General features: G+C 40.2%; 1 protein-coding gene and 1 long non-coding RNA gene across 3 annotated transcripts; one reads left to right on the forward strand and one right to left on the reverse strand.

Moving 5' to 3' along the window:
- The first annotated feature begins 2,588 nt into the window (after positions 1 to 2,588).
- On the forward strand, positions 2,589 to 12,254 carry CCNJ (cyclin J). Its single transcript, XM_064716203.1, has 5 exons — positions 2,589 to 2,915; positions 4,639 to 4,849; positions 7,071 to 7,370; positions 7,463 to 7,622; positions 9,064 to 12,254. The coding sequence occupies exons 1-5, from the start codon at positions 2,847 to 2,849 to the stop codon at positions 9,479 to 9,481; spliced, it is 1,158 nt and encodes a 385-aa protein (XP_064572273.1). The 5' UTR covers positions 2,589 to 2,846; the 3' UTR covers positions 9,482 to 12,254.
- A 1,923-nt stretch (positions 12,255 to 14,177) lies between these two features.
- LOC135449328 (uncharacterized) lies at positions 14,178 to 26,546 on the reverse strand. Of its 2 annotated transcripts, none has more exons than XR_010440724.1 (4): positions 26,489 to 26,546; positions 24,279 to 24,460; positions 21,891 to 21,987; positions 14,178 to 14,930 (listed from the first exon to the last, which is right to left on the reverse strand). It is a non-coding gene; the product is annotated as an uncharacterized LOC135449328 (long non-coding RNA). The 2 variants fall into 2 exon arrangements; XR_010440723.1 differs by lacking the exon at positions 26,489 to 26,546 and adding an exon at positions 24,968 to 25,099.
- Between the last annotated feature and the right edge of the window lie 79 nt (positions 26,547 to 26,625).

The raw sequence follows: 26,625 nt of genomic DNA on the forward strand, positions 1-26,625 counted from the left end.
CTGACTTACATAGAGGGGACTAAGGTAGGAATACTTTAAAAACTGTACACAGCCTTGACAACTGCAAGTAGATGAAATCTGGACTGGCTAAAAAAACTCCACTGGTTAGTACACTTGGGATTGATTGTAAGGCATGTAGAGAAGCTGTATTAACCTATTCTCACTACAGTTGTGCTACTCCCATTCCCATTCAAACCTCAAAAGTGTGATCTTGCAAACTCTGAAAACAACCAGCCTCAGCTCAGCACTCCAAGATTATTCTCAAATCTTCCAGCTGGGGCTAAGGCATAAACTGAGGTCATAGAATACCAAGTTGGAAGGGGAGCTCCAGCATCATCTTGTCCAAACCTTCTTGGCAAAAGCAAGATGTCCCAACACCCTACTCCACCGAATCTTTAAAGTGTCCAACGCTGGGGAATCCTGCACTTCCCTGAGGAGATTATTCCAATGGCTGATTGTTAACAGCTGATAGGATGTAAGCTTCCTGCAGATAACCAGGCTGTACTTAAGTGCTCTGGCTTTTTCAATAGGATGGTTTTCTGAATGTCTCCAAGATTAGAAAAATGCAGGCCAGAAGCAATCCTGGCCTTGGGCAGGATGATGAAGCTCTTTCCAAACCTATGTTTTCATTGCGTGAAAAGCAGACAGATGTAACTGTTCACAAAACCAACAATTAACATAGATTGTAATGGGAAAAAGTATCTGAAATGGAGAGTTCCACAGCTCACTCCACCTTGCAGTGGCACTTAACAATGACATCATTGTTTTTCTTGATTATATATAAATGGAATAGTTCTCAGAGTACATAGCCTTATGAGGATGCTGTTTCCTAGCCAAGCCAATCAAGCATCTTAGAAATAAGCCAGCAAGCATCAGTATTTTTTCCATGCTTAACAGTTCAGCACCAGACTAATCCACAGAGTGCTTAAAAGCTCTAGGGGGAGGCAGCACTGCTAATAGCAGTAAGAAAAGGACCATCACTTCCCTCTTTGGGCCCATTGTAACAGGTTTTAGCATGTTGGTGTTTATTAGCCTTCTCTTCATGCAGACAACACATTTTTGAAGGCAATAAAGATGTTATAAAAGACAGTGTCCCCATTCGGAATCTGTTTTTGAGACTTATCCTTGAAACACACACTTTGGTATTACCTTTCTTCAAAAATGAACAATTTAAAAACAATATATCTGCAAATATAAAAATTAGCTTGAGTATGCATTTGCCTATAAAACAATGTACAGAAGTGAGACAAAAAGTGATTGGATCATGAAAATACTAATTTGTCAATAGTCCGTAGATCTCAGATAGCTAATCTAAATAGTTAAAATATTTTTGTAATTATGCACCAAGAAAAATAACTCCAAACTTTTCTTGCTTTTTTCCTTCAGAAAATTATGTATTTTATAACGACATCGGTTATCAATAGAAACAGTCCAAAATTTTGTCCTCAAAAAGAAAAGCTTCCACCTATGAGCACACCTCCTCAGATGAAAGGGACTACTGTAGTCTATAGGGTTACCCATTTGACAGAGGAACAGGCTTTTACAGCTCCCTCTAGAGTCATTAAACTGGTTATGTCAAAAAGTTGGTTTCTATTTTCTTAATTAAAAGGAAAAAAAATCACGTCTGAGCAAAGGTAGAAACAAAAAATTAAATATATTCTCTCAACAAAAAAATTGCACCCAAAGCATTACTTCTCCATCACGTTGAAATTGAAAAATTTGTTGTACCGGGTTTTACAGTCTCATTAACTAGTTGCTTCAATATTTATAAATTCAAATATGTGAAGGACTATAAAGCACTAAGTTTTATTTTGTAAGGTGCCTGTAGCGGGGGGTTACCGGGTAGTAGAAAGCAGCAAGGAAAAGGCTCTGTTAGCCAGGGGCACGAGTGGGAGCTCTCGGTCTCCAGCTGCAGGACACGGAGCCCTGGTGAGCGCTCAGCTGAGCGGCACCAGCTCCTGAAAGGGAGGATGCACGCTCCTGCAAACCTCCTCCGGGACTTCACCCGCGGGGAACCAAAGTTCGGGACTGGAGCCTCGGAGCTCGGAGGAGGCGTGTGCGCCCCGCACCGCTGCCGGGACAATGCGCTGCAGGGCAGGAGCTGAGCGAGGCGCTGCCACCGCCACGTGCTGAACCCTCACAGCTGAGCCAACGGGGAAAGAGCCGGGGGAAATGAGGGAAAGGGGAATAAGAGGACCAGAAAGAAAAAAGGTGCTATCCGGAGCTCCTGGGGGTCCACAGACAGCTGTGCTCCGGCCGGCTGAGCCCACTGCCCCGGCTGAGGGACCCCGGCCAGGCCGCCCCGCCCGCACCTTCCCCGGGCCCCGAGGCACCCGCCTCCGGCCCGCGCCTGCCGCCGCCGATTGGCGGCCAGGGGCGCTGTAAAGCGGCCGACGATTGGCAGCGGTGAGGGCCGCGCTGTAAGGCGGCCGGCGATTGGCAGGCGGGCGGGCCCGTGCGGGCGCTGCCCGGCTTTGTACACGCGCGGCCCTTTAACAATGGGCGCGGCGCGCGGCGCCGCGTGATGGCGGCGGAGCCCCGGGGCCGCCGCGCCGCGCTCGGGTGTCCCGGGCCGCGCCCCGCCGCCTCCCCCGCGGCCGCCGCCACCACCTCCGCGACCCCCTCGGCCGGCCGTGCCCCGCGGCGGGAGGGGGCGGCTTAACGAGCCGCACTTGTGCCCCGCATGGCGGCCAGCTGGGCTGGGGGGCCGGGGGTGCCCCGCGGCAGCTGATCGCGGTTAGCCGGGGGCGAGCCAGAAAGGGGCGAGGGTGGCGCTGCCTGTCCCGCCCTCAGCGAGTGCCGCTTCCTCCCCGGTGCCTGGGCCCGGGCGCCGCGCCGCGCCGCCGATGGAGCTGGAGGCGCAGTGGTGGACAGGACAGCTGGCGGCCGACATCCACCAAGCGCTTCGATACAAGGTACCGCGGGGGGAGCCGGGCTGGGGGCGGCCCCGGCGTCTTTGTGAGGCAGCGGGCGGAGGGCGCGCCTGGGGCGGCCGCGCTCGGCGGAATTGGCTTTGTGAACTCGGAGCTCGCCGAGTCGTCCCGCCGTGGGCGCCGGGGCCGTCTGTCCGTCTGTCCGCGGCCGTGACAGCTGATCCGAGCGGCCGGACTGTGCTCCCGCTGCTCCCCGGATACGGCAAGGGCTCACGGTGCACCCGGTGCCGGTCTTGAGACGTTTGCAAGGTTTAAACTGGGCAGAAAGCATTGTGGTGTTATTGGAGAAAAAAAAAAAAAAAAAAAAAAACCAAAAAACCTACTAGCCAAACAAAAACCCAGCGAAAGAAACGCTGGCAGCGTTAACAGTAGAGGGTTAAGGTAATTGCTTAGAAGTTGCTTCGATTGTTTCGGAGTTGTTCTTCGGGAGTGTTTTGATAAAGCACCTCTTAACACCTGGGCTAAAAACCGTTTACAATGACCGAACCTGCTAAAACAGCGCTTTTGTTGCTTGATGATACTCGATGAGCGGGTTACTTTTCCCGGAGTCTGATTGCTTTACTCTTTTTCCGGTGATGGAGGGAAATAAAGGAAGGACAGGATCATTTATTTGCTACCAGATTATCTTTACTGAAGCTAAGTTGGTGCTGTGAGAAGTGAATTATAAAGCTTAGTAGGTGAGAAGTTTGTTTGTGGGCTTTTGTTTCACTTCAATAGCCCGTTTCATAACTTTGGATTTAAATTAAAACTTTGAAAAATTTGTGACTCCATTGCAGCTTGATGTCATTAAGTGAAGTTAATCAAGATAATTTTCGCTGGAAATGTTCTCCAAATCCTACTTGAACACAGCGTGTGGGTGCACAGTCCATATCGTAAATTTATTCATAATAAAGGGGACAGAGTACAGCACTGCTGTTCTGCTGCATACATGAAGAGGTACTGGCTACTCGGCAGGAGCCTGGTCGGTTTTTTTTTTTACCAGTCCAAATTTTGTATTCAAAATAGATCATGGCACAGATTTTCTCAAATGTGGTGTTTCTAGGACCTTTGTTTTGAGGGGTCCTCCCCCCAAGTCTGAGACCCTGTGAGCTGAGGTGCCTTAGAGCACTGCAGGCAGTGTCAGTGTGCCATCGGTCACATCGGGTCAGTGCTTTAACGTGCTCGAGGCCAGTGTTGGTTCAGGCACACCCGCTCCCCTTCCTGAGCTTCAGCTGGCTGTTAGTGGTCCTTCCCTGGAGGCATCGGCAGGAGATTTGGCAGCTCTAGAACATGCAAACACTTAAGTGCAAAGTCTGGTTGCCCAGATCGAGCCGTAGCAAGAGAGGGGTTGAGTTAACTATTGAACTTTGCATTGAAGCAGCTGAGGAATACTTGCATGCCCTTCCCTTGTACAGCCTTTGCGGCAGAGACAATACAACAGACATGGTAAAAGCTGAGGTCACTCTGGCTGACTGCCCAAATGAAAGATGTTAAATTTTAGTTTGTTAATATTGTGCAGAAATAAAGTATTTTTTAGTTGTTCTGTAATACAACAAATAGATTTTTTTTTGCTGAAAAGGAATTCTGAAATTATGAGAACAGAGGGAAGAAGGGAGAAATCCTTTGAAACTTCTGTTATAAATATTAAAATATCAGCTGTATTAATCTCATACCACTTCAAACTAAATCATGATTTTAATCAAAGTACCTGCTGCTGTTCACCTAGGAGCTAAAGCTGCCCTCTTACAAAGGCCAGTCTCCCCAGTTACACCTGAGAAGATACTTTGCAGACCTGATTGCCATTGTGAGCAACCGCTTCAGGCTGTGTCCTGCTGCGCGCCACCTGGCTGTGTACCTGCTGGACCTCTTCATGGACCGCTACGACATCTCCACACAGCAGCTGCACGTGGTTGCTCTGTCCTGTTTACTTTTGGCAAGTAAGTATGTGGTACCAAACTTTAACTGGACTGATCGATTCTACTGCCAAATGCAGAGCGTGTCTGGGTGGGATGGAGCAGGTGGAGGAAACCAAGTGGTTATATAAATGATATAAAGTGGATATATAAATGATAAGCAGTGCATATCGGTTTGGCCCAGTTGGTAGAACATTTCTTTAGACTTGTTTTGATTTCTGTTGGCACCTGATGAAACTGAGGGTGGGAAAAAACAAGCTGAGATTAAAAACGAATGTTTATATTTGTAAACAAATTATTCTAATGTGAACTTAAGACATGTGTTGTAGAAACAGAAACCCCTAGAAAGACAGTCTGCCTCAAAATAAGTCTGTCCTGTGCTGGAAATGAGAAATTTGCCTATCTGTGATAAAGAAAGAAATTAAATAAACCATGTGTAGACTGCACTGCATTCTTCTGATTGTGCTGTGTAGTTCTAGAATACTCCAGATTTTTGTAAATGGCAATGTTAATTATAAACAGTGCTGCTTATATTGACATCAGATTCTTGTGGTGTGTATCCACCTTTCAACATTCGGGGACCCCTTTTCAGTATCCCTGAAAAAATAAGGGTGCCCTTTGCTGGGAAACCTGCTGGCACTTGGTCACAGGCAAATAGAAGTCAGAGAAAATGGTCCTGGCAGCAGAACTAACTGCTGGTTCAGTTTCTGCTGATCTGTTTCTCTGAATCTCTTCTCATTTTTCCCAGTAAGGGCTCTAGGCCCTCTTTGCTACAAAACTGGAGTGCGGTGGTATTGGACAGATTTCATCTTTCACTGCATCCCAAGTCCACCAATACAGCTATTCAGCAGAGCAGTTAAACCAGAAAAGGGTTATTCCATGTTCTTCTGAGGGCAGACTTTGACTAGGTGCCACCAGCTAGTAATCTTCTCTTGGCAAAGGGTGTCGTGCTGAGTCTGAAAACATTGCCTCAGAAACCACTGTAATCCATTTAGGAAAATGGATTGGCTTTGAACTAATGCCGGATTTTCAAATTAAATTCATGTTCTGAAGAGAATTTTTTTTTTTGGTTTTAAAAAAACCTCTGCCATAGCTCATGGCAAGCTGCAAGTAGAGATCTAAAAGCCTGGAGAAGCTGTGTATGGATTGGTTGAGAGAGAAGCAAAATGCTGTTTTAAACTTTTGCCCTGTGTGGCTCAAACAAGCAGTTTAATCAGTGGTGTAATAAGTTATAACACTGTGATATATCTGATAAGGTTAAAGAAGTAATAAGAGGAATTATTATGTGACTCCTGAAGTTTTATTTCTGTAATTACTGGAGTATGGGAAACAAAAACTAACACACTGGCACCAGTATTGGATTAAGTCCTATATAAGTACCTCCACTATTGAAAAAAGTAAATGTTCATGTATGTTCACTCCTGCAAAACTCAAAGAATTTGCATTTACAACCTATCACGTAGCACTGAATAGAGAGTGTAAGATGGAAAGAATTTGCAATGAAATTGAAACAGCACAACCATATGGCAAACTGTATGGAAATGTGACACTTGTTTCTCTTATTAATGGGTTTTCTACATACACAGTTTTGCTTTAGGCTAAAACATACAGGCCTGACAAGTTGAAAGTCCAAGGAAGGTTGCAACAGTTTACGTGGCAGAGGAGGTTTTCAGATGCATGTTGCTGAACTCCACTTGTTTGCCAGATCTCAAGTACAAAACTGCACCTACCATTGCAGGCATTAAAAGCAGCCAGGTTGGCTGGAGCTCTAGCTATGCTCTAATGAGTTTTAGACATAAAAAGGGTGTGCAGGGGTGGGAGGGTGATTAAAGCCAAATGCTCTTGTGGTGTGTTTGCCAAGTCACATCAAAGTGGTATTTCATTGATGGTGGGGACACATTATACAATAATTGGGTGACAAAAACTTGCATATGTAGTGTCAGTGATGTCCTAATATTCTGCTCTTGGCAGCTGGCTTCTGTGTGCCAGCATGGGAAAATCAACAGGAAACATGGCACTGCACTATATCCTACACAGTGTTTGACATTATCTGCTGAAATTTAGCCCATTTTAGTACATACCCCTTTTTGTCTCTAATAACATAGTCTATTCGAGCTTTGCATCTGCAGGAAAGTCTCAAGCTTGTTTGACATAGTAGAATTGAAATATGACCAACAAGACATTAGCTGTAATCCATTTTATAGTGAATATTTTTTTTTTCCCTCCTCTTTCTGTTCACCTGAAGGTAAATTTGAAGAAAAGGAAGACAGTGTTCCCAAACTTGAACAGCTGAACAGCTTGGGTTGTATGACTAACATGAATTTGGTACTCACAAAACAGAATTTGCTTCATATGGAGTTGTTGTTGCTGGAAACATTTCAGTGGAATCTGTGCCTTCCAACTGCTGCTCATTTCATCGACTATTATCTTTCTATTGCTGTCCATGAGACTGATCTTCATGATGGCTGGCCAATGGTTTGCTTAGAGAAGACTAAGTTATACATGGCAAAATATGCTGATTACTTTCTGGAAGTATCATTGCAAGGTGAGTTACAGATTTCAGATAATGACTTCTTTGTTGTCTTGACAGACAATATCAAACTGCAATTATTTTTTTTTCTTATTCTTTCTTTCTAGATCATGAATTTTTAAATTATGCCCCTTCTTTAGTTGCTACTGCATGTGTAGCTTCTTCAAGGATTATCCTGCGTCTGTCACCCGCGTGGCCCACGCGGCTGCATCACCTCACTGCCTACTCCTGGGACTTCCTGGTGCCGTGTATTGAGCGACTCCTAATGTGAGTGAACACCAGTGGCTTTTTTAAGCCCATCTCTGTATCTGTTGTTATGCTTAATTGCTGCCAGCAGTGCAATTATATTTCTTTAAAAATTTCCGTTCCTCTGTTCTAAAAATACTTGTGTATAAGTTTGGTACATATTTTTAGGCAATAACTGTTTTGCTCTTTCCAAAAGAGAAAACTTTATCAGATCTAATCTCTTTCTTGATCTTTTAACAAATAAACTTCTGCCTTGCATTTCCACTGAACATCTGGGATGCTTTGAGCATCTTCAATAGCTTGTTCCCAATCTCTGTAGTCTGATCTGAGAGCAAAGAGATAGTGAAGAGTGCCAAAGGCAAAGGAGCCTATGACTGTATGCCTTGGAAGTTCAAGGCATGCTCCAAAGAGATGATAGATCAAACCTGCAGACTGTTTGGGTGACCAGCTTTGGCAGGAGGAGGTAACCACGAGTTTGTATCTATTCTTGCTGTATCCATTTTTGCATTACAGCTGACATAAGATAAAAATTCCAATGAATGCCAAATGAACCTTCCCGGGTAGCCATGTTACACAATCTGCTTTCGCTCTACAGAAATTTGCTGTTACCCAAGTCTAACATAGCTGTGATCAGAAGATGCACAGCTGTATCTGTAAGAACCACATCAGCCTTAGAAATGTGACACTATCACCCTTGATGACCTCTGTTGGCTTCACTTATGTGTATAATGAAAGGAGTAGTACCTAAGCATGCAAGTGCTGTTGCAAAAGTATTTTCAGTATTGCTCTGGAACAGAGGGAGGGCACCATCAGAAAGTTAGTAATGAAATGTGTAGGTGGCATCTGCTTAACCTCAGCATAGAATTGAGAAAGAGAGTATGTCTAGATACATTTCAGACAGTTGTAAATCAAAGGGAATTCAGATGAGCCATACTGGATAGGGTAGAAAAAAGGTGAGACAAAGGAAAAAAAATGAAGTGGTTTTGCTCTCTAGAACAGGATCTAATACTATATGAATATGATCTTTAAGTACTGTAATGTAGATACTGCAAATCTTTCTGGTATCTTTCCTTTAGGAACCTTATACTCAGTTTAATTTAAATTAGGTAGAAGCAGCCAGTTCAGGTTCTGGTAATCCAGCAATTTGTTGGCCAATGTAAGTACAATAGCAAACTTCACTGCACTGTGATTCTAGATCCCACTCTCTTGCCTGTATTGTACTTGGCTTTTATCTGTGTTTTTTATTGCTGTACAATGAAGTGAAATGCTGGAAAGAGAGTGTACCCTAACCACATTTTGAAACCTTAGGTGATTTTAAAGGGTAGCTAAAACTAATTTTTTTTTTTTAAGTTTTGGAAGCTGTCAGATACTTGCATCATTTTTTAGAGTGCTCTTAAAGTTAACTCAAAGGAGTTAAAATTAGATGAATATCTATTTTGATGTATTTTGTCTTTTGTTTTAGTGCGCATGATAACGACGTGAAGGAAGCAAACAAGCAGAAAGGACAACAGGCTCAGTCTGCCCAGCACGCCGTGTTTCAGCCCCCAGCTCCCAGTGGCCAGCAGGCCAATGCTCAGCAGCACCAGCACGTCCCACAGTACCTGCAGGCTCACCAGTCCTCCTTGCAGTTCCACCACCCAGCAGCACAGCAGCAGAGCTGCCAGCAGATACTGTCATCCACTCACACAGGCTCCTACGCGCTGCAGAGCTGCCCTGCTGCCCTGCAGAGCAGCGCTCAGGCCCGAGGCCACGCGCACGCGGGCGCTGCCGTGTCCCTGGCTGTGCCGCTGGACGTGAAGCCGTGCATAAGTGTCTCCTACAACCGCACGTACCAAGTGAACGGACGATATTCCTGCATTACTCCCTGCTTTGAGAGGTGATAAGTACAAATTGCTTTTGTGCTTGTTTGTTTTTTTGGGGCAGAGAGTTGTGTGGAAAACGGTTTCATTTTGTTAAACCTCAAAGTTGGAGGGCAAAAAATTGAATTAAAAAAGGTGTCTTCCCAGGAAAGAAAGCAACTGGACTGGCAACCGGTACCACAGCTCAAATAACAGCCTGCAAAAAGTTAGCACACAGACCATCCTCTGAAAAAGAATCTGTATGCTTGGGGATAATGCCTTCTTCCTCTGACACTCAGAATATTCTGCTTCTAATGTGTGTCTGTGAAATACTACTCAAAAAAAAACCAGCTGTGGACTAACTACAGACTTATCTTTTAATGAAGGAGATATGCAGTATTATTTTGAAGACATTTATGTCATCCCACCGTACAGTATTAACACTTACTTTATACTTACTGAAACTTAAGAATCCACTGAATGCCAGACTTCTACAGGTACATGGAGATCACAGGAAGAAACAAATCTCATGTGGCCAACTCCATCATCTTGCCCCTTTTTCACCACTGGTGTTGGTTATTAGGCTAACACACGTGAATTAACTGGTATTTTGGCTAGTTTTTTCAGTTTTGTACCTTACAGGACAGACAGTATATTTTTGCCTCTTTTATCCTCCCTATCTTTTTTGTGTTTAAAGTAACTCTTTCATACTAACTCAGGGACTTTTCTACTCGTTACTCTGTGCTGCTGGTTTGTACACTAATTGGATTTAACTCGGGGAAGGAAGGCAGAGGGGGAAGAGACTATAGCAAGTGGAGTGGCTTTTCTTCAGGGCATCTATGCAGAGTACCAAAGGGATATGTTAGTGTTCACAGAATGTAGATGTGAACTACTGCCCAGCAGTGTGATAATTGAAGAAAAGAGAAAGTTTCAACTGAACTTGTACTGTACCAGAACTACTACAGTGGCTGTGATTCCTCTTTGTACACACACACAAACACAGGAATACTATTAACCAACAGAAAGCATCCTCCAGTTGTACTGACAGTACCATCCCTACAGAAAAAGTACACTTAAATGCTGATAGAAATCCAGTTCTGTCACGTTTATAGTGGAGGGAAATTCTCAGGTAATAAAGGGGCAACTTTTTCTTCTACTATTTGGGAGTTCCAGAAGAAGATGTAGAGATTTGCTCTTCCAAGTGGGTGGATCAAAAATATTTAGCAGAGTGAACTCCTTCAGCACAAGTAAGGTGCTAATAATATGACTTTATGGAATTACACTGTCTCCTGTGGAGTGGATAGTCTGAGGGCAGAAAGCTTCACTCGTCCACCTCTTGGATGAAAATTATGGTAGAGATATTAACAGAGATGGTTTTTGGGGTCCTTTTGTGTGTTTGTTGGGTTTTTTTTTACGGGGGTGTTTTGTTTTTTTCTTTAAATACAAGAAGATATCAGACTTTCTCCTGTGGTAGAATGTGGGAGGAAGTGGTATGAATAACAGGATTCTTACTGCTTTGAAATATCTTTATAGTATGTGGGCTTAAGGCTTTTTTTGGTAGTTTCATTTGTTTTTTCACCATCTTCTTCCCTGTCTTAGTGGCAGCACTTAAAGTTGTGTTCCATCAAATGACACTGAATTATTGTGAATCTTACAGAAACTGTTTTGAAAGCAGGGGCAATTAAATTACATTATCAATATGAAGATGAAAGCTTTATCACCACAATGTTCAGAATGGAGGAGGACAGCTGTGTTCATTCTTTCTAGAGCTAAATTTTAACATGCTACAAAAAACCTATTTATTGCTGAGGAGAAGAAATCCTGTTTCTCTTGTTTTGTCTTAAATTCCAATTTCTGTTGTGGGCTTTTGTAGCATAGATGTGCAAGTCAAGAAGAATAGGAGGATGAATGGGAAAGATGACCCTCTCCCTTTTATCTTAGAGAATCAACTTTGAAATAGGCATAGTGTGGTCAATTCCTTATTAAAATGAAAGTTGGTTTGGTTTTTTCATCTCCTCTCTTCATCTCTTAATGAATATTTCCCTGTGTCTGAGAGTAGTGTTAAGTAGAGACTTTCCACCTTATGAGATGCCATGCTTTTCACTCAGCACTGTTACCCATTTTAGAGGGAAATGGACTTCTTTCTGCTGGTTTCATTTTGTTGCAATGCTGTATCCAAGTCCTCAGTGTTCTAACTACCTCTGATGCTATGAATGTACAGTCTTGTAATAGACCATGACTTGAAATAACAGCAGATGCCTGTAGCAATTTTTTTCTGTAAAATCTTCAAATCCTTTAACTTGTCATCTTTTTTTTGTGACACAGCAGTATAGGCTCTTCTTTTTTGGGGTATTAGTAAATTTATCCCATAGGCATTTGATATATAAAAATTTAACTAATACTTAACACTGGAATTATAATGGGTGGGGGGCTTTTTCACTTAGTTAATACCACAGCTTTACATTTAATAGGGTATTTTTTATTTGACTATTTTAAGACATTAGGTCAATTGTAAAAAGATCCACTACATACTGTTTTAATTTATTACTTAGTCTGAGTTTTTTTTCTGACACTACAGCTGCATCATGACTACAGAGAAAATGTACACTGAACAGTTTCAATCTATATTATTTAAAAGGGCTTTATCAGTGTACATTAAAATACACTGTTCTTACTATCAGAACCAAAATGTGTTTTTTATGGCATAAATAAGAATGGTGCTTCTAAATGCAAAATGTCCAAAACAATGGAATCTTTGTGAGTGCTATGCATTCAACTTATTTTTTAAAATAAAACTAGTTTTGAGTAAGAAGGCTCCAGTGATTGTGATGCTTTGTATTGTGTTTTATAAAAGCATGTAAACTGTCTTGCCCTGTGTAGCTGGCTGAAGCTGTAAGGACTTTTTCTCTCCCTCCCCCCTTGTTTTCTGTGACATATCATAAGCTTCACGAACACTCAGGCTTCACAATTGAAAAAAAAGTAGGAAGGAAATCGTGCAGGAAGGAGCTTTAAAACTAATTGCAGCCACAGCATATGCTAAATATTGTACACTTCAACAATGAGTCTAGTACACAGCTGTAACAAAGAAATAAAGAACAAAAGAACTCGAGTAGCTCAAGAGCCAGCGGGGGGAATTCATTTTGTTCTCATGCAAAAAAGCAACCATTAATGCTGGCAATCTCAGATTTCTAATACTAGAAATCATTTAGGAGATGTGGCAATAGCCTCTTGTCAAGAGCCACAAGCACTTGTGTTATTTACAATAGCTGTGAAGGGTCAGTCACGCTGCAGGCACTGTAGAATCACATGATGTATCCTAGCACAGATATTTTTGATTGTTTTGAACTTCTGATAACTGCTGCTTGCTAGAAATAGTTCTGTTTCTTTCTAACACTGTGCACACTGTATATTTGTAGCAAGGCTGACTCAGAAAAATTAATAAGCTTGCTTAAAATCTAATTTGTCTAAAGTTAAAAAATGAAATTATAAGGCCTCTTAACTTTTACCCATCCATTTAGGAATAAACCACTGATAGTGAAAACATTTCTGGAGGATCTAGGGCCAGAGGGAGAGCAAGCTGTACTCCATCCCTGTAAGGAACAAAGGCAATGCTCTAATACAATGATAGCATGCATATTACATGGATACTTTGATCTGGGAAGTTTTGTCCTCACTCTCAAGGCAGCAGAAGTCAAGTCTGTCTAGACTGTGGCCTTGAAATCTCAAATTTTTTTTTTTTTTTTTTTTACTGTAATTACAAAATAGGAACTACCCGTGACATTTCTGAGTCTCCTAACAACTACAAGGATTGCCAAATACTTTTCAACATTTCAGTAGAAGTCTCAGCTTCAGATTTGAAATTGCAAGTCCAGCTATTTTTGTGTTTGTACGTAACAAGAAAAGCCTTATCTCTGCTTCCCATGACCCAGGTTCATTATTTACTTTAAATGTGAGGCTATTTACGGTCTTCCAGCATTGCAAATTTAGCTTAAAATCTGAATTTTAAAGTCAACATTTTAGTGACTGACACATCACCAGAAATAAAAACTTTTTCCAACTCTAATACTGTGGTTAAAAATATATATAAGCCAGAAAGTAATGTAGCATATTCCTGCAATAATTTATTGACTCTGCATTCTGAATGTTCACAGGAACAAAACTCTTGTGAGTAGATAAGGCCTTATCTGAGTGAGTGCAAGTGCCCAGTTGGTCATCCTGTATTAAAAGATGGTCAACAGCAATTTTTTGAAACAGCAAGTAAAGCAGCAATAACAAAACACACACTGTTTTTAGTCTCCATCTCAATGATAGTTTAGAAGTTAGGGCACAAGTACAATTGTGAAGCTTACTTTAGACTGTTTGCTCTTTCCTGGAATTAAAGGTAATGTAAGAAATTTCTCTAACTTCAATAAACAAGGCATGCATTCTGACAAAGGAAAGCATTGGCTACTGGACATTGAAAAGAAAAACCCCAAACCAAACAATGTGTAACTGCATAATTATTTTCTCCTTAAACTCCTCCTTCTATGCACCCTCAGGTATCTAGATATCTTTATCATCTTGAAGAAAACAAAGAAAATACGTAAAGCATTGCCTAGAAACTTAGAAAATTAAAACATAAAATTGAATAGAAGTAATTGAAAATTATTGTATGCACAGTTACACTATGGGTATTTCAGTACTCGAGCTCACCAGACTGGGAACTTCAACACTTGCCCTCCCTTCAGTCTGACCTACAGATTTATTAATGAGACTCCATGCAGAGGAGGACAGATTGTCAATCTGCCTGTTGTTAACATGATGTCATGAAAGATTTTGCCAAATGGTGTTCTGCTTTACCCTCTCCAACAACTATCAGATATGTTACTTAGAGTTCTCTATTGATTTGTTTATTTTAAGAACACAAAGAGCAGCAAGGCTTTGCTAAGTGCTTCTGTATGCTTGGATGGACAGATTTTGCAGGAGGATGGATGACACTCCAGACAGCACTGCTGCAGATCTCCAGAGGTGTAGAAATTCTTCAGAAATACCACAAAGCCTGAGTTTCCAGGCCAAGTGCCTGTATTTTGGAGAGCAGTTCTGTGCTCCTGACTTGCATCCCATCTCAGCCCTTATCTTAGCTCCTGTTTGCTGTGGTGCAGTAAGGACAATCTCCCAAGGGCTTCAATATTCCATTCTCTTTTAGCAGAGATTATGAATACCTTGAAGACTATCTGCACTGACAGATGAAGGAGTAGGTGTGTGGCCACACATCCAAAAACAGCTGAATGGCAAATGGGAAAACTGGATAAGGCCCTACTGGGCAATGGGTTCTCTAACTGGTAGGAAAGTCCCCTTCAGACTTCTGTGCCTGGGTTTGGGTTATGTGCTCCAAAGGGATCCTCCCACTACGCAGAGGTGGTTGTAAGACTCCTTTGGGAGTTCCTTGTAAAGTATCCTCAGGCTTGGGAGAGCTGGTTGCTAAAAAGGCAGCAAGTATGCAGCACTACACCTACAAGAGACCATCAAGAATTTTTTCCACTTCCTTGATCAGCCAGACTGTGACAACACAAAACTAGCTTGGCAGCACTTCCATTGCCACTTTCTCCTGGAAAAAACTGCCTGTTTTGTTTGTTTCCATAAGCCATCCCTGTTTATATGTTCCTGTTTATACTTGATATTAGTACATGCCTTGGGTTTTTTTAACAGGAAACCATCCTATCACCACATTCTTAAATTCTCCCCATTCACAATGCAGTCAGTATTCTGGAGAGGATAAAAAAGTATCAAACTGCTCATAACATCCCCTTGCAATACAGCCCCACTAAGAGATTCCAAAAGAATTTTTCTGGAGTTAGTACAAATGCAATTTTCCCTCCTATATCAACACAAAATGGGTAACAGAAATTATGTATACTTCCATGAGAAAAGAAATTAAAAACACTATTTAGCTTCCTTACATACTTGCAGTAATATAAAACAGATTTAAAGAAGCATTTTCTTCTACAACCTTTTGCAAGTTGTTCTCTTTCCTTTGGAAAAAAGGTGCAGGACAACTCTGAATAAATCTAAGTCTTTCATATGTCAAAAGAATAATTACAGCAAAAATCATAGCTGTCTCAAATATTCCTTTAGGTTGAAAAAACAGGATTAAAGACATTAACTACCATAAGTATTTCATTTTACCTCACTTACAATTGCAGTGACTGCATTGACAAATTGAAAAAAGTGGTATTGTTTAAAAGAAGATTCTAAGACTAAACAGCAGAGGGATGCAAAATAATAAAATAAAGAAAAAAATTGTGTTCTTATTCATCTTGTCATTATTATTAAAAAAAAAAAGCCAAGATGATTAACTAGAACTGAAAGGCTATATATTTAAATCAAAATTAACTAGAACAAATTATCACAGCTTTCAATGAGGGCAAGAGCTTAGCAGGATTTTCAAGAGATTAAGCCCTTACATAGCTAATGAAATCATTCAGGATTTAAGCCAAATACTAATGGAGGTAAGGAAGAAATATCTCTTAATGCAAATTAGTCAATAGGGTCTATGATGGGATTTCTTGCACCTTCCACTCAGTAAATCTGATTAAATGCAGAAAGAAGAGCACTTTCCTAGACTTGATACAGTTACTTTTCAGTACAACTTTGTGGTATAATAGATGTGTATGCTCAGTTCTGCTGAGCCCTGCATGTGCTGTATGCTTTCCCAGGCACAGAAATAAAGATGTGCAAACATTTATTGAATTAAAGACTTAGCTCTAAAACACAAAAGCACATATCCTTGAAAAAACACCTTTAGGAATTGTGATAAAATTACATTTTACTGGTTCAGCTTCCACAGCCACTACTAGCAAGTTGTCAATTACAGTATTAAATTGTCAGTCAAAGAGTGGGACTTGATCCTTGTGGGTTCCTTCCAGCTCAGAATGTTTGGGGAATCTGTGAAATTCACAAATTCTGCTTTTTTTACTGGATGCTGAAATAACTTATTTTAGACCAACATTCAATAGCTCTTGTGGCACATTCAACACTTTTAATACAGTTCATGACTAAAACTCTTTCCTCCTTTGTTAAACCACAAGTTATTATTTACTCTATTTGGAAATTGTGCTTTACATTTCTTTTAGAAATACATCTTCTTTGAAGAACTATTTCTTTCAGTATCCTATGAACTAGAACAGACAAATTACTTTGATTTGTAACTTCAAAGCCTAACTACAGAGGAAAATTATGTAGGTAAATAATATTACATGCTCCAAGGCATTAGGAAATAAATGTCTAATTCAAGGTGTATCCAAGTAAAACTTGTGCTATAGTCACATAAAATCCACTACAATTAGTTATTTATATCTTCCTCAAAGGATTCTACTTGCTAAGTTCTGTAAAAGGACACCAACACTTGACAAGAAGAGCAGTAGTGGACTTTTCCCAGGAGGACAAATTATCTTGGGAAACACTCTTCTAGTCTCAGAGAAGTGGAACAGGTACCTTGGAATGATGCACTTAAACACTGACAATCTCAGGAACTTGTAAAATGAAATGGAATTGGCAGTCTTTTCCAACCTACACCATTCTATGGTTCTATTCTATTATGTTAAGACATTTAGTATTCTGCAATTCACTTTCCATGCCCCTATTCAAGTTGAAAAAGTTATTTAAAACTTATTTCAATAAAAGGATTCTAAAACAGCCTATTAAACATTTTATTTCAAACAGCCATATGCTAAAAACCCCTTAAATAATTTTTTTATTCCCAACTTCCTACTGTGTATGTGCTCAAGACAGTCATCAGCTGTGGCTGAACACAGAGTCTGGAGCTTGAATAGACTAAAATCCAAATATTGTGACTGAACTTTATATTCTTGGAATTCCTTGTGTTGCTCAGACAAACTTAATTTCAGTTCCTCCTTGAGCCTCCATGAGGGAAATATGCCAGCACCTTTCACTGTAGTCACAAATCAGACAAAGAAATGCTTCTTAAAAAGGTTTTGGGAAGAGCCTTTTTTGGAATCATGCTAGAAAAGTAGGGAGCTGTCTTCATACCAGCTCCAAGGCATCCAGGGACACCAAGAGTTCTCACAAATTATAATACAGTGGAGCTGCTGTTATAATATGTACTACTGGACTCTGCAGAGTGTCATCCCTCTGAAAACCTTATCACCTTACTTTTATAACAACAAAAGCTCCTACAGAGTTTTACAAATACCACAGAAATATTTTATATTTAAGTTTGCATTACTTTCAATTGCTCCAGAGGAGCTGAGAACAGACTGATAACTGATCCAATCCAGTTCTTTCTCATATGAGTGGCCAATGTGAAACTGAAACACATTCTAACAAAAGCAAAGATGATATAACTGTGAACACAAAGCTAAAACTATTTGTTGGCAGATTGAACAAGAACCAACAGTGCTGCTGGTACAGATAGCAGAACTGGTTTCTCATATGCTAGCTTGGATCTAGCCAGTTTCCTTAGCTCAAGATGGAGCACAGAGTTGATGCAGTCATATCATTTCCAAAGCCCACAGAAGTCTGCCATGATTTTCATATATTACTGTACTTTGAAGTAAACACTGCTGGATCCAAAATGATGCTGTGCAGATCAAAGACTCAAGAGTCCTAAGCTCAGAGTTCACCTTTTCAAACTGATACAAAAATGACATCTAGCAAAAAAAAAAAAAAAAAAAAAATCAAAACCACAGAAGAGCAAAATAAGTATTCCAAATGATGGCTGCAGTATCCTAGAGCAATTTTGGTATCAGTTCAAGGGTTCTTAGTGTTGAGAACACTTTCTCATTTCACCACCCCTCAAACTTCCCTTCTCATGGAAAGAGAAGCTGTCTGCTTCACATCAAAGCATCTGGAAAATTCCCTCTGATGACAGATTTGAACTATTTGAAGAACAGTAACACAGCACTAGGCTGTCATAACTGAAAACATGGAAACAGAAGTCTTGCAAAGGGGTCTGGAGCTCAGCACAGGGAAAGATGAAAACTTTAAAATATTATAAAGGCAGAGATGTCAGGTGCTGGTTACACAGGTAAAGCCACAATACCAGTGTTTTTCTGCCACCTACTGATACCTTCCAACTCCCTTTGTACCTGGCAGTTCACTCATAGGATGTTCTATAGATGAATAGGTAACTCAGCTGCTTCTGACATCTGCTCATGCAACTATAATTTCTTTGGAATTACCAGAATTTTTTAATCTACACCTCTTCAAATAAGCATGTGATGAACAGCCCTGTGTACAGCTGCCACTGACAGCACTCATGTGGACACATCTGTTTACAAGAAGGGTATAAAATAATTTTATAATATCTATAAAGATAACAACTGCATCATTAGTCAGGAAGGGATTTTTTTCAAGGTTGCCATGCTACAAAGGGTTTGAGAATTGAGATAGTAGATACTTCAAACTATCAGTCTATGTGTCAGTTGTTTGTATCAAACATCACAGGTTTTATTTCCATTTATGTTCTCTGTATGGTTTGGGAACTCACACAGTTTTTTCAGGCCTCATCAGCAGCTATCAAGAAAAGCATAAACACTGGCAGGAAACTATAAAAAAATCTCTATAAAAATAGACCTCAAAAACTAGTAACTCCCAGAATATACCCATCCTTTGCATGAAAACACTTTAAAAGCCATTAATTTCATAGCTAATCTTGCCATAAAGACTGAGCACTATGAAAATATTTATTACCAAAAAAAATATCCCTAATTTATTAGTTCAATGAATGGGAAAGCTTCAGAAAGAGTTGCAAGAAACATTTACAAGAAAACTTGCATTCTAGAGACAGAGTGAAGAAAGTCAATTTAACTTCCCAAACACAGAGTGCCACCAAGAGCCTATCAGCTCTGCACAAGAAGAACATATCGAGTATGGGATCCTGAACTAGCAGATATGGGCACACCACAAAGGAGTCCAGGAAGCTGATTCATTGTAAATTGAAACTGGAGTACATGACAGAAATAAAGCATTGTGATATCTAAGTATTAGGACAACTCTTCTAGGGGTGTGATAGATATATTCTCATGATATCCAATTTTTGAAACAACTAATTGAAAGAGGAGCAATAAGAATTTTTAATGAAGGAAAAGACAGAAGTTCATACCAGTTGGCTTTTTGAAAAAAAATTTCCAGCATTTCAACTGCAAAAATATTTCAGAGGATGTCAGAGTCCTTTGGAAATTTCTAAATGTAGCTGAAGAGTTCACACTTTAGAGAACCCAGAAATTTTCCCAAACCATTAGAAAGGAATAATGCCCATACTGCTGTAATGCCACTGCCTTTGCTGACTCTTGCTCTGCCTCAGAGCTCCAGCTCATGATAAATTGTGGCAGCTCCATGTGAGGGGTCACAAAGTTTCATAAATATACAATCCCACCAGTCAAGAATGTGAAGGATTGCAGTCTACAAAAATCAGCATGCCAGATGCAGTTATCTAATCAAAATGTTGGGTATTAACTACATTTTAAAGTTTTTACCCAGAGCTTCACTTTGCGAATATTTGAGAGAAAAATTGTGAATTTTCTTCAAAGTACCATAGCATTTCAATATGTATCTAATACCTATAAGTAACATTTTGCAAGCTATAATAAAATTCTTACTGGATTTTTAATTTGTACTCTTAACTAATATATCTAATATGCTCGTAATTACAGTAAATCCAAATGTGTTGAAAGTATAGATAGCTCTAACTTGGCATTTAGGTTGATAATGAACAAAATTCTCTGCTACATAAACATATAAAAGAACAGGAAAGATTGACTCAGAAAATATTAAAAAATCAGAGATTAAATGTAACACAACTTATCAAATATAAGTTTAAAACAAAGACTGTATCTGAAACACCAAATTCCTGAAATACTGTATGCTGTATCTCCCTATAAACACAAGTTTTACTACTGCAACAGCTGGAAGCATTTAGACTTTTTAATATCTTTTTCAGTAACAAAGTTAAATTCTTCTTGCAGCTGTTCAAAAGTATTTTGGAATGTTTTGTTCCCTGGATCCTGCATACTGTGAAAGAATGTAAGGGCAAAGCTGGAGGGTTTTTACAAATTGCCTCAATTTCAAAATAACTTTTTCCTTAATTAACCTTTACAGACTTTACACAAACTTCTTCAAGACTTCTGATATATCTTTCTGACTAGCAGCAGTAGCATAAGCATATGCCAGAACATGGCTTATCTGAGCCAGAATTATTTATCAGGTCTAATTGCAATGTCTTTTAGTTTTAAACAAGTTCATACTTTTTTTGTTGAAGTGAATTTCTGAAAAGTAGAAAAATATGTATATTTTTACTTTAAATTGTACATAAATATTTCTCTGCATTACAAAAATTTTTAAAACGTCTTTTTCTAAGAAGTAGTATTGCAAATGAAAGATGTTTCTTACAAAACAATTTAATTTGTTTTGTCTCTTTTCACTGGATTATCAGATATTACTGCTAATAACCTGTGAGTCACGAGGTGCATCAGACACAGGGAGCACAGGCAGCTGCACAGGACACACAAATATCCAGCACAGCCCTCAGAACTGAGGCCTGAGCTCCCCAGGGCTCATCTGAGCTCATGCAATAAACCCACTGTGCTCAGAGCATCCCAGAGCTACTGAGTGCTCACAGGACATCTGGGGGTCCTGGAGAGGACAGGACCTTTATCCCAGGCACACAAGTGACCCCTCTGCCACTGCAGCAGGAGATACAGCTTCCTCTGTTGGGCTATTCTGGGATGAGACCTAATCTCAGGCAACAGTTCTGCTCTGGGGTTTTAAATAACTGTGATAACTGCTTCAGTTTGTTCCCATGCTTTTATCTGTTAGACTTTCTAAAAACACAACAAGCCTTAACTTGGTCCCTGTTATTTGTAATCTTGAAGCCAAAGAACTTGCATGAAAAATATTAAGAGTATCTACAATTACCCTGTAATACTCCTACTGCAGTATGGACAATATGTATTTCATTTTAAAAAACGTGTGAAGATGGACTATCAAAATCTGCTAAACATTACCATAATCAATTCCATCATATATGGATTCCCTCATACATGAATACTTAGGATATTTGGGATCAAACTCAACTGCTTGAGCCTATTTGATAAATTTGCCTGTGAGTGAGCCATCAAATTCCAGTAGCTATTTCTGCATTGATATTTCTTGGCACATTAAAATAAAGCCATCTATCATTAATTGCAGAACATTTAAAGGAACAAATGGCAACAGAAATTTCTTATAACGTAGGCAATTTTTAGAACACATTTCAAATTCTGACAGATTAATCAGGTCACCTGGTTTAACATTATAGCTATTTAAAAAAATCAACTAGGAAGCACTAAGAAACCCTAAACCAACTGACAAACAGTTCCCACAGATCTAAGCATGAAATTCTAACAGATGAGAACGCTGATAAAACTTAAAAATATACAATTCATTACCAGCTGCATCAAGCAGAATTTATCACCTGTGAAACAGGAGCTACAGGAAAGCACTTCCTTCATCAGGTGCCCGTGATAAAGCATGCATGAGTTTGCCATCAGAGGATGTCATTTCTTCTTCATCTAGAAAGAAAGGTACATCTAAATCAAAATTTATTGACAGAATAGAAAAAGCCACTCAATATGATTGTGTGTGGATATATATATATTCAATATATTTGAAAAGTCACCTTCTCTGCCCCTCCAAATAAAGTAAAACTTCCACTTGATTTTAATGGACCACAAACAAAATTTATACTTTTCTGCCTCACAGCCATAGCAACTCACCTGCATTCTAACATCTGAATTGCTGATGAGCTTGTATTTCCCTGAAGGAGGATGCTTTCTTGAATTTAGAGTTAATGGAGGAGAAAAAAATGAATTCTCTAAAACCTTCAGAAAACATGCTCCACAAACAAATACTTGACAAAACAGTTGGAGGTCAGTATCAACAGCCTGTCAGATCAGAGTTCAAAGGGACTCTTTTTGGTGAGGAAATACCATATTCCTTGGTGTCTCCTTTCAGGATAAGAACATGGTGTTCCAAACCCAGCCCAGACTTCATCTGGTTTTTTTGAGCTGTCACTTACTGTAGCTGTAACAGAAATTATTACAGCAAGAGTACAGTCAGGGGCTTGGGCACTATTAGTACAAAGCATGCTACGTTCACTTCAAATCATTTTACAAACTATATTTAAAAAAAAAAGTAAACTGGCCCACCTTGACTGGTGTAATTTTAAAACCACCTGAGCACCTCACAACCTTCCCTGTGGCTATTCCAGTAACACTTCATCAGTTAATGAAGTGCCACTCACCATTTCTACAAAAGAGCAGAAAGATGCTCCTGTAAGAGCATTAGCTGCTTTTATTCAGGCATTAGTCATTTGACATCTAAATTATTTTCAAAGTGACTATGAAGAACAATTATACTTTGTAGACATACTCCCCATTTTTTAAGTAACAATGACTTTTTAATGGCTACAAATGCAAATTTTCATAACTGAGTCATTAAGAGATCTGCACCATTATGTATGAGTGCCTCCTTCCAGCAGCAGATTTTTCTCAGCAATTATTTTAGATAATTTTCAGGTAAGTGGGAGGAAAAATACTCAAATTTCAGATTATTAAAAATAATGAGCTGTGGATTCCCCATCCTGGAAGTGTTCAAGGCTAGGTTTGATGGGGCTCTGAATGACATGATCTAGTGGAAGGTGTCCCTGTCCATGCAGGGGCTCTGGAACCACATAATCTTTAAACCCAAACCATTCTATGACTCTGTGATTATATGATCCAGACTTACTACTGATGTCACAAAAGGTGCTTCTGTGTGATAACAGTTTATCCATCTGGTGACAGTTACATTAAGGTCTAATTTTTATCCAAATTTTCATATGCTTAATATATCATTACTGATACTACACATGATAATTCTTCCTGTACTATTATCTGATACTAACACATTAGTAGTCTTAAAAGATATTTAATTAAATTTATCAGCTAGGTTTGTAATTTAAGTGATTTTTAAAGTAAGATTTATATCAGCTGAATAATCATATTCTGTCATTCAGTCATCGATACAATCTCTTATGTTTTCAGTCCTTGAGGGTTGATGTCAACCCTCCTACAAGCAATAGTATTTCTCTGAACCTTATTACATCAGGACCATGCAAAGCAGAGATATTCACAGTGTGAGTAAATTAGATAACTGTATTTTGGGATTAAGATCAATTTGGTACCCAAATGCTAAGCATTTGATGAATATCTGATATTGATCAGATAGCACTTTAAGAAAAGCAGTGATGTTCTGAAGACATGCTTGCAATTTTAAAATATTTTTATAAAATATTTGTAGAATTTCCAGTTTATCTGTGTTCCAGCATGTGGTTTACAATCCACAGGTGCTAGAGAAGAAACAAAAGGAAGCTATTTAGTCAGGAAACAGAAACAAATCACCACAAGATAAATGAAGAATGTGTGGACAGAGGGGAAGAAAGTCAATTGGAAATTGCAGAAGACTGAATTTAGTTCTGGTCCCCGCTTTCAGGCAGGCAGATGTGCCCAACCTGACCTGAGTGAAAAAAGCACAGCAGCTGTAGCAGGCACTGTCATCCTGGACTTGCTCCAAGAGCTGGAGGATTGTGAAGAGAGGTTGTTTGTGAACATAAACTTAGAGACACTTAAATGGGGTCACAGGCAGCTCCAGCAGGACCGAGACATGAGGTTGTCTTAGTAAGTTCCACACACTTCCTCCAACTACTAACACAATACAAGTGAGCAGCCATTTGTATACTTATTTTCTTCTCATAATATGTTTAATAATATACCTGAATACATATACAGGTTTCCTTACTGATCTCAGTAAAATAAATACTTACATGTCCTTACATGTCCTTACATGAAAACTTGTTCTACCAGATGCTCCATTCACAGTGGTTCCATTAAGTGTAGATCAAGGTACAGAACTGTCACTCTAAATGCACCTCATGTATGCTAGACCAGATTTTCCAGTTAATAGCAGTGCAATTTGCCTTATGACACAGCGTAAATAGCAGAGAAGCTACAGAAAAAAAAAAATTAATGGGTCAGATTACAGGTCTGTCTAGGCACTATTCAGTCCCCAATAAAGACAATACAATGGATCTGCAGAACAAGTAAATGATACTTTCTTTAAGTACTCTTCCAACATTAGGCAGTCTGTATTTTGCATACTGCCATACCAGCATTGCTCAGGTAGGTGCAAAGTTGAGGCTGAGGTGATGAGGATGGCCAAGACAGCAGCACAGGTTCCTCATTTAGGGCAGTGAAAGTATTTACAGAGGTTTGGGAGAATCCCTCCCCAGCAGAAAGACCTCACACAGCATCTGCAGTCACTACTGCTGCTGCTGAGAGAATGAGAAAACTAAACCCAGAAACCTCTACCTTAAACCACGGGAAATGCCACCAAGTTCAATGGGACTGTTCAATGTAAGCACGTAAAAATAAAATTAATACATTCCTAACAGACTCGTTAAGTTTTGCTGCACAATAGCAGGAAATATGTAAATAAGTATTTTTATTGTACTACCTTCCTGCAGGTTCTGTTTTACAAGCCATTCTATTTGTCGTCTACCAACATCCTCAGTACAAGCTTCCAGCGGAGCATAACCCCAGATATATTTTTCCCTACACACTAACTGCTTGACCAGCGGCTGTCCCGCTTTCCCAGGCGAGGTTGGCGCGGGTGTGAAGGGGCTGCAAGGCCCGGCCGCTCCGCCCTGGGGTGCCCGCTCCCTCACGGCCGGCTCCGGGCCGCGCCCAGCGCCGAGCCCGGGGCACCGGCGCCCCCTGGCGGCGGCGGGCAGGGCCGCGCCCGGAGCGCCCCGCTCAGACTCGCCCCCACATAGAAGAAAGTAAATTAATGACTTTATTTAATCTACTTTGCTTCTGGGTATTACTGCGTTCTTTCAAAAACCAGTGTAAAGCGATTTCGGTGAAATGCTGTAAAGAATCTACCACATTCAAACCTTTATTTAACATTTATTGGATGAGAAGTATTGGGTAGTGTCACACTGTACTGCTGAACAGAAAACACAGATGTTGTTCAGAGGGCTGTTTTAACTTTTTTCTGAAAGTCAAGATCGCCTTTCCAAGATCTTTGGTTTACAGGCACGGCTCAGCCACGATTACTTCGTCTTCCTTCAATCTATCAATATAACCAAACTGCTTACGAGCATCCCTCAAAAAAACACAAATATTTATTTGTAAAAAGTCCAAGCCAAATCACTTGATGCAAGTTTTCCCTTTTCAAAAAGGACTCCGCTCTCAGCTATGGTTATGCAAATCCACACATTCAAAACCAAGAGCTATTCCTGATCTATAGCAGCATTGTTATTAACAAAATGTTCTCTCTTGTCCTTTTCAGTTTCTACTGACATCCCAAAGGCTCAGATTAAAATGAACTTCAATGAATGATTCAATTAAAAATATAAGTGCTGATGTTTAGTGATTATGCAGGAAATTTTAAAAAATGGTCAAAGGTTAAATAATACTGAAAGAAATGAAGAGGCATGATCTATCTGTTTATACTGAGCACCAAGAGACTCATCCAATACATCCAATGCATCATGAGCAGCATATAGAAAGGGGATTTGTAAATTCCATAAATGAGGCACCTCAGAACTGCTGCCCCAAAGAACTTACTGAAGACTGAAGGACGTCTTTGAGGAAAAGAGATACCACAGAGCAAAGAAAAACACAAAAAAAGATAGGCCAAGAATATTTAATGTACTTGCTCCATGAGCTGTGGTAAAGGATTCCGTATCAAGCAGAAATAAAAACATATTAACAAAAAAATTCTGACGAGCAACACTGTTACTCGTGAAACAGCTGTTTCACAGTAAATCATGGTTTAACTTTTCAGAACGTGCTTCTGATACTGACAACCATCCCGGCTGCCTCCCACAGACACCACCTCAGAGCGGCGTGCAGGAGCACACGGCAATAACAAATGTCAAGAACTTTTAAAACTGGCTTAAGCAACAAAGATGATTAGCTGCTTTTTAAATCGACATCACTTGCACATCCTTGACTACCGGAGGTGGTGTACCTCCACACATCCAGCGGAACAAACCCGCACCAGCATTCCCGGGGATGCGGCGCTCCCGGGGCCCGGCCCGGCCTCTCCGCGCCCCGCCCCGCGCACGCGCGGAGCCGCCACCGCCCCTCGCCCCATTGGCCGCGCTC

This window comes from Zonotrichia leucophrys, chromosome 6, assembly GCF_028769735.1.
Source record: "Zonotrichia leucophrys gambelii isolate GWCS_2022_RI chromosome 6, RI_Zleu_2.0, whole genome shotgun sequence".
Taxonomy (NCBI): domain Eukaryota; kingdom Metazoa; phylum Chordata; class Aves; order Passeriformes; family Passerellidae; genus Zonotrichia; species Zonotrichia leucophrys.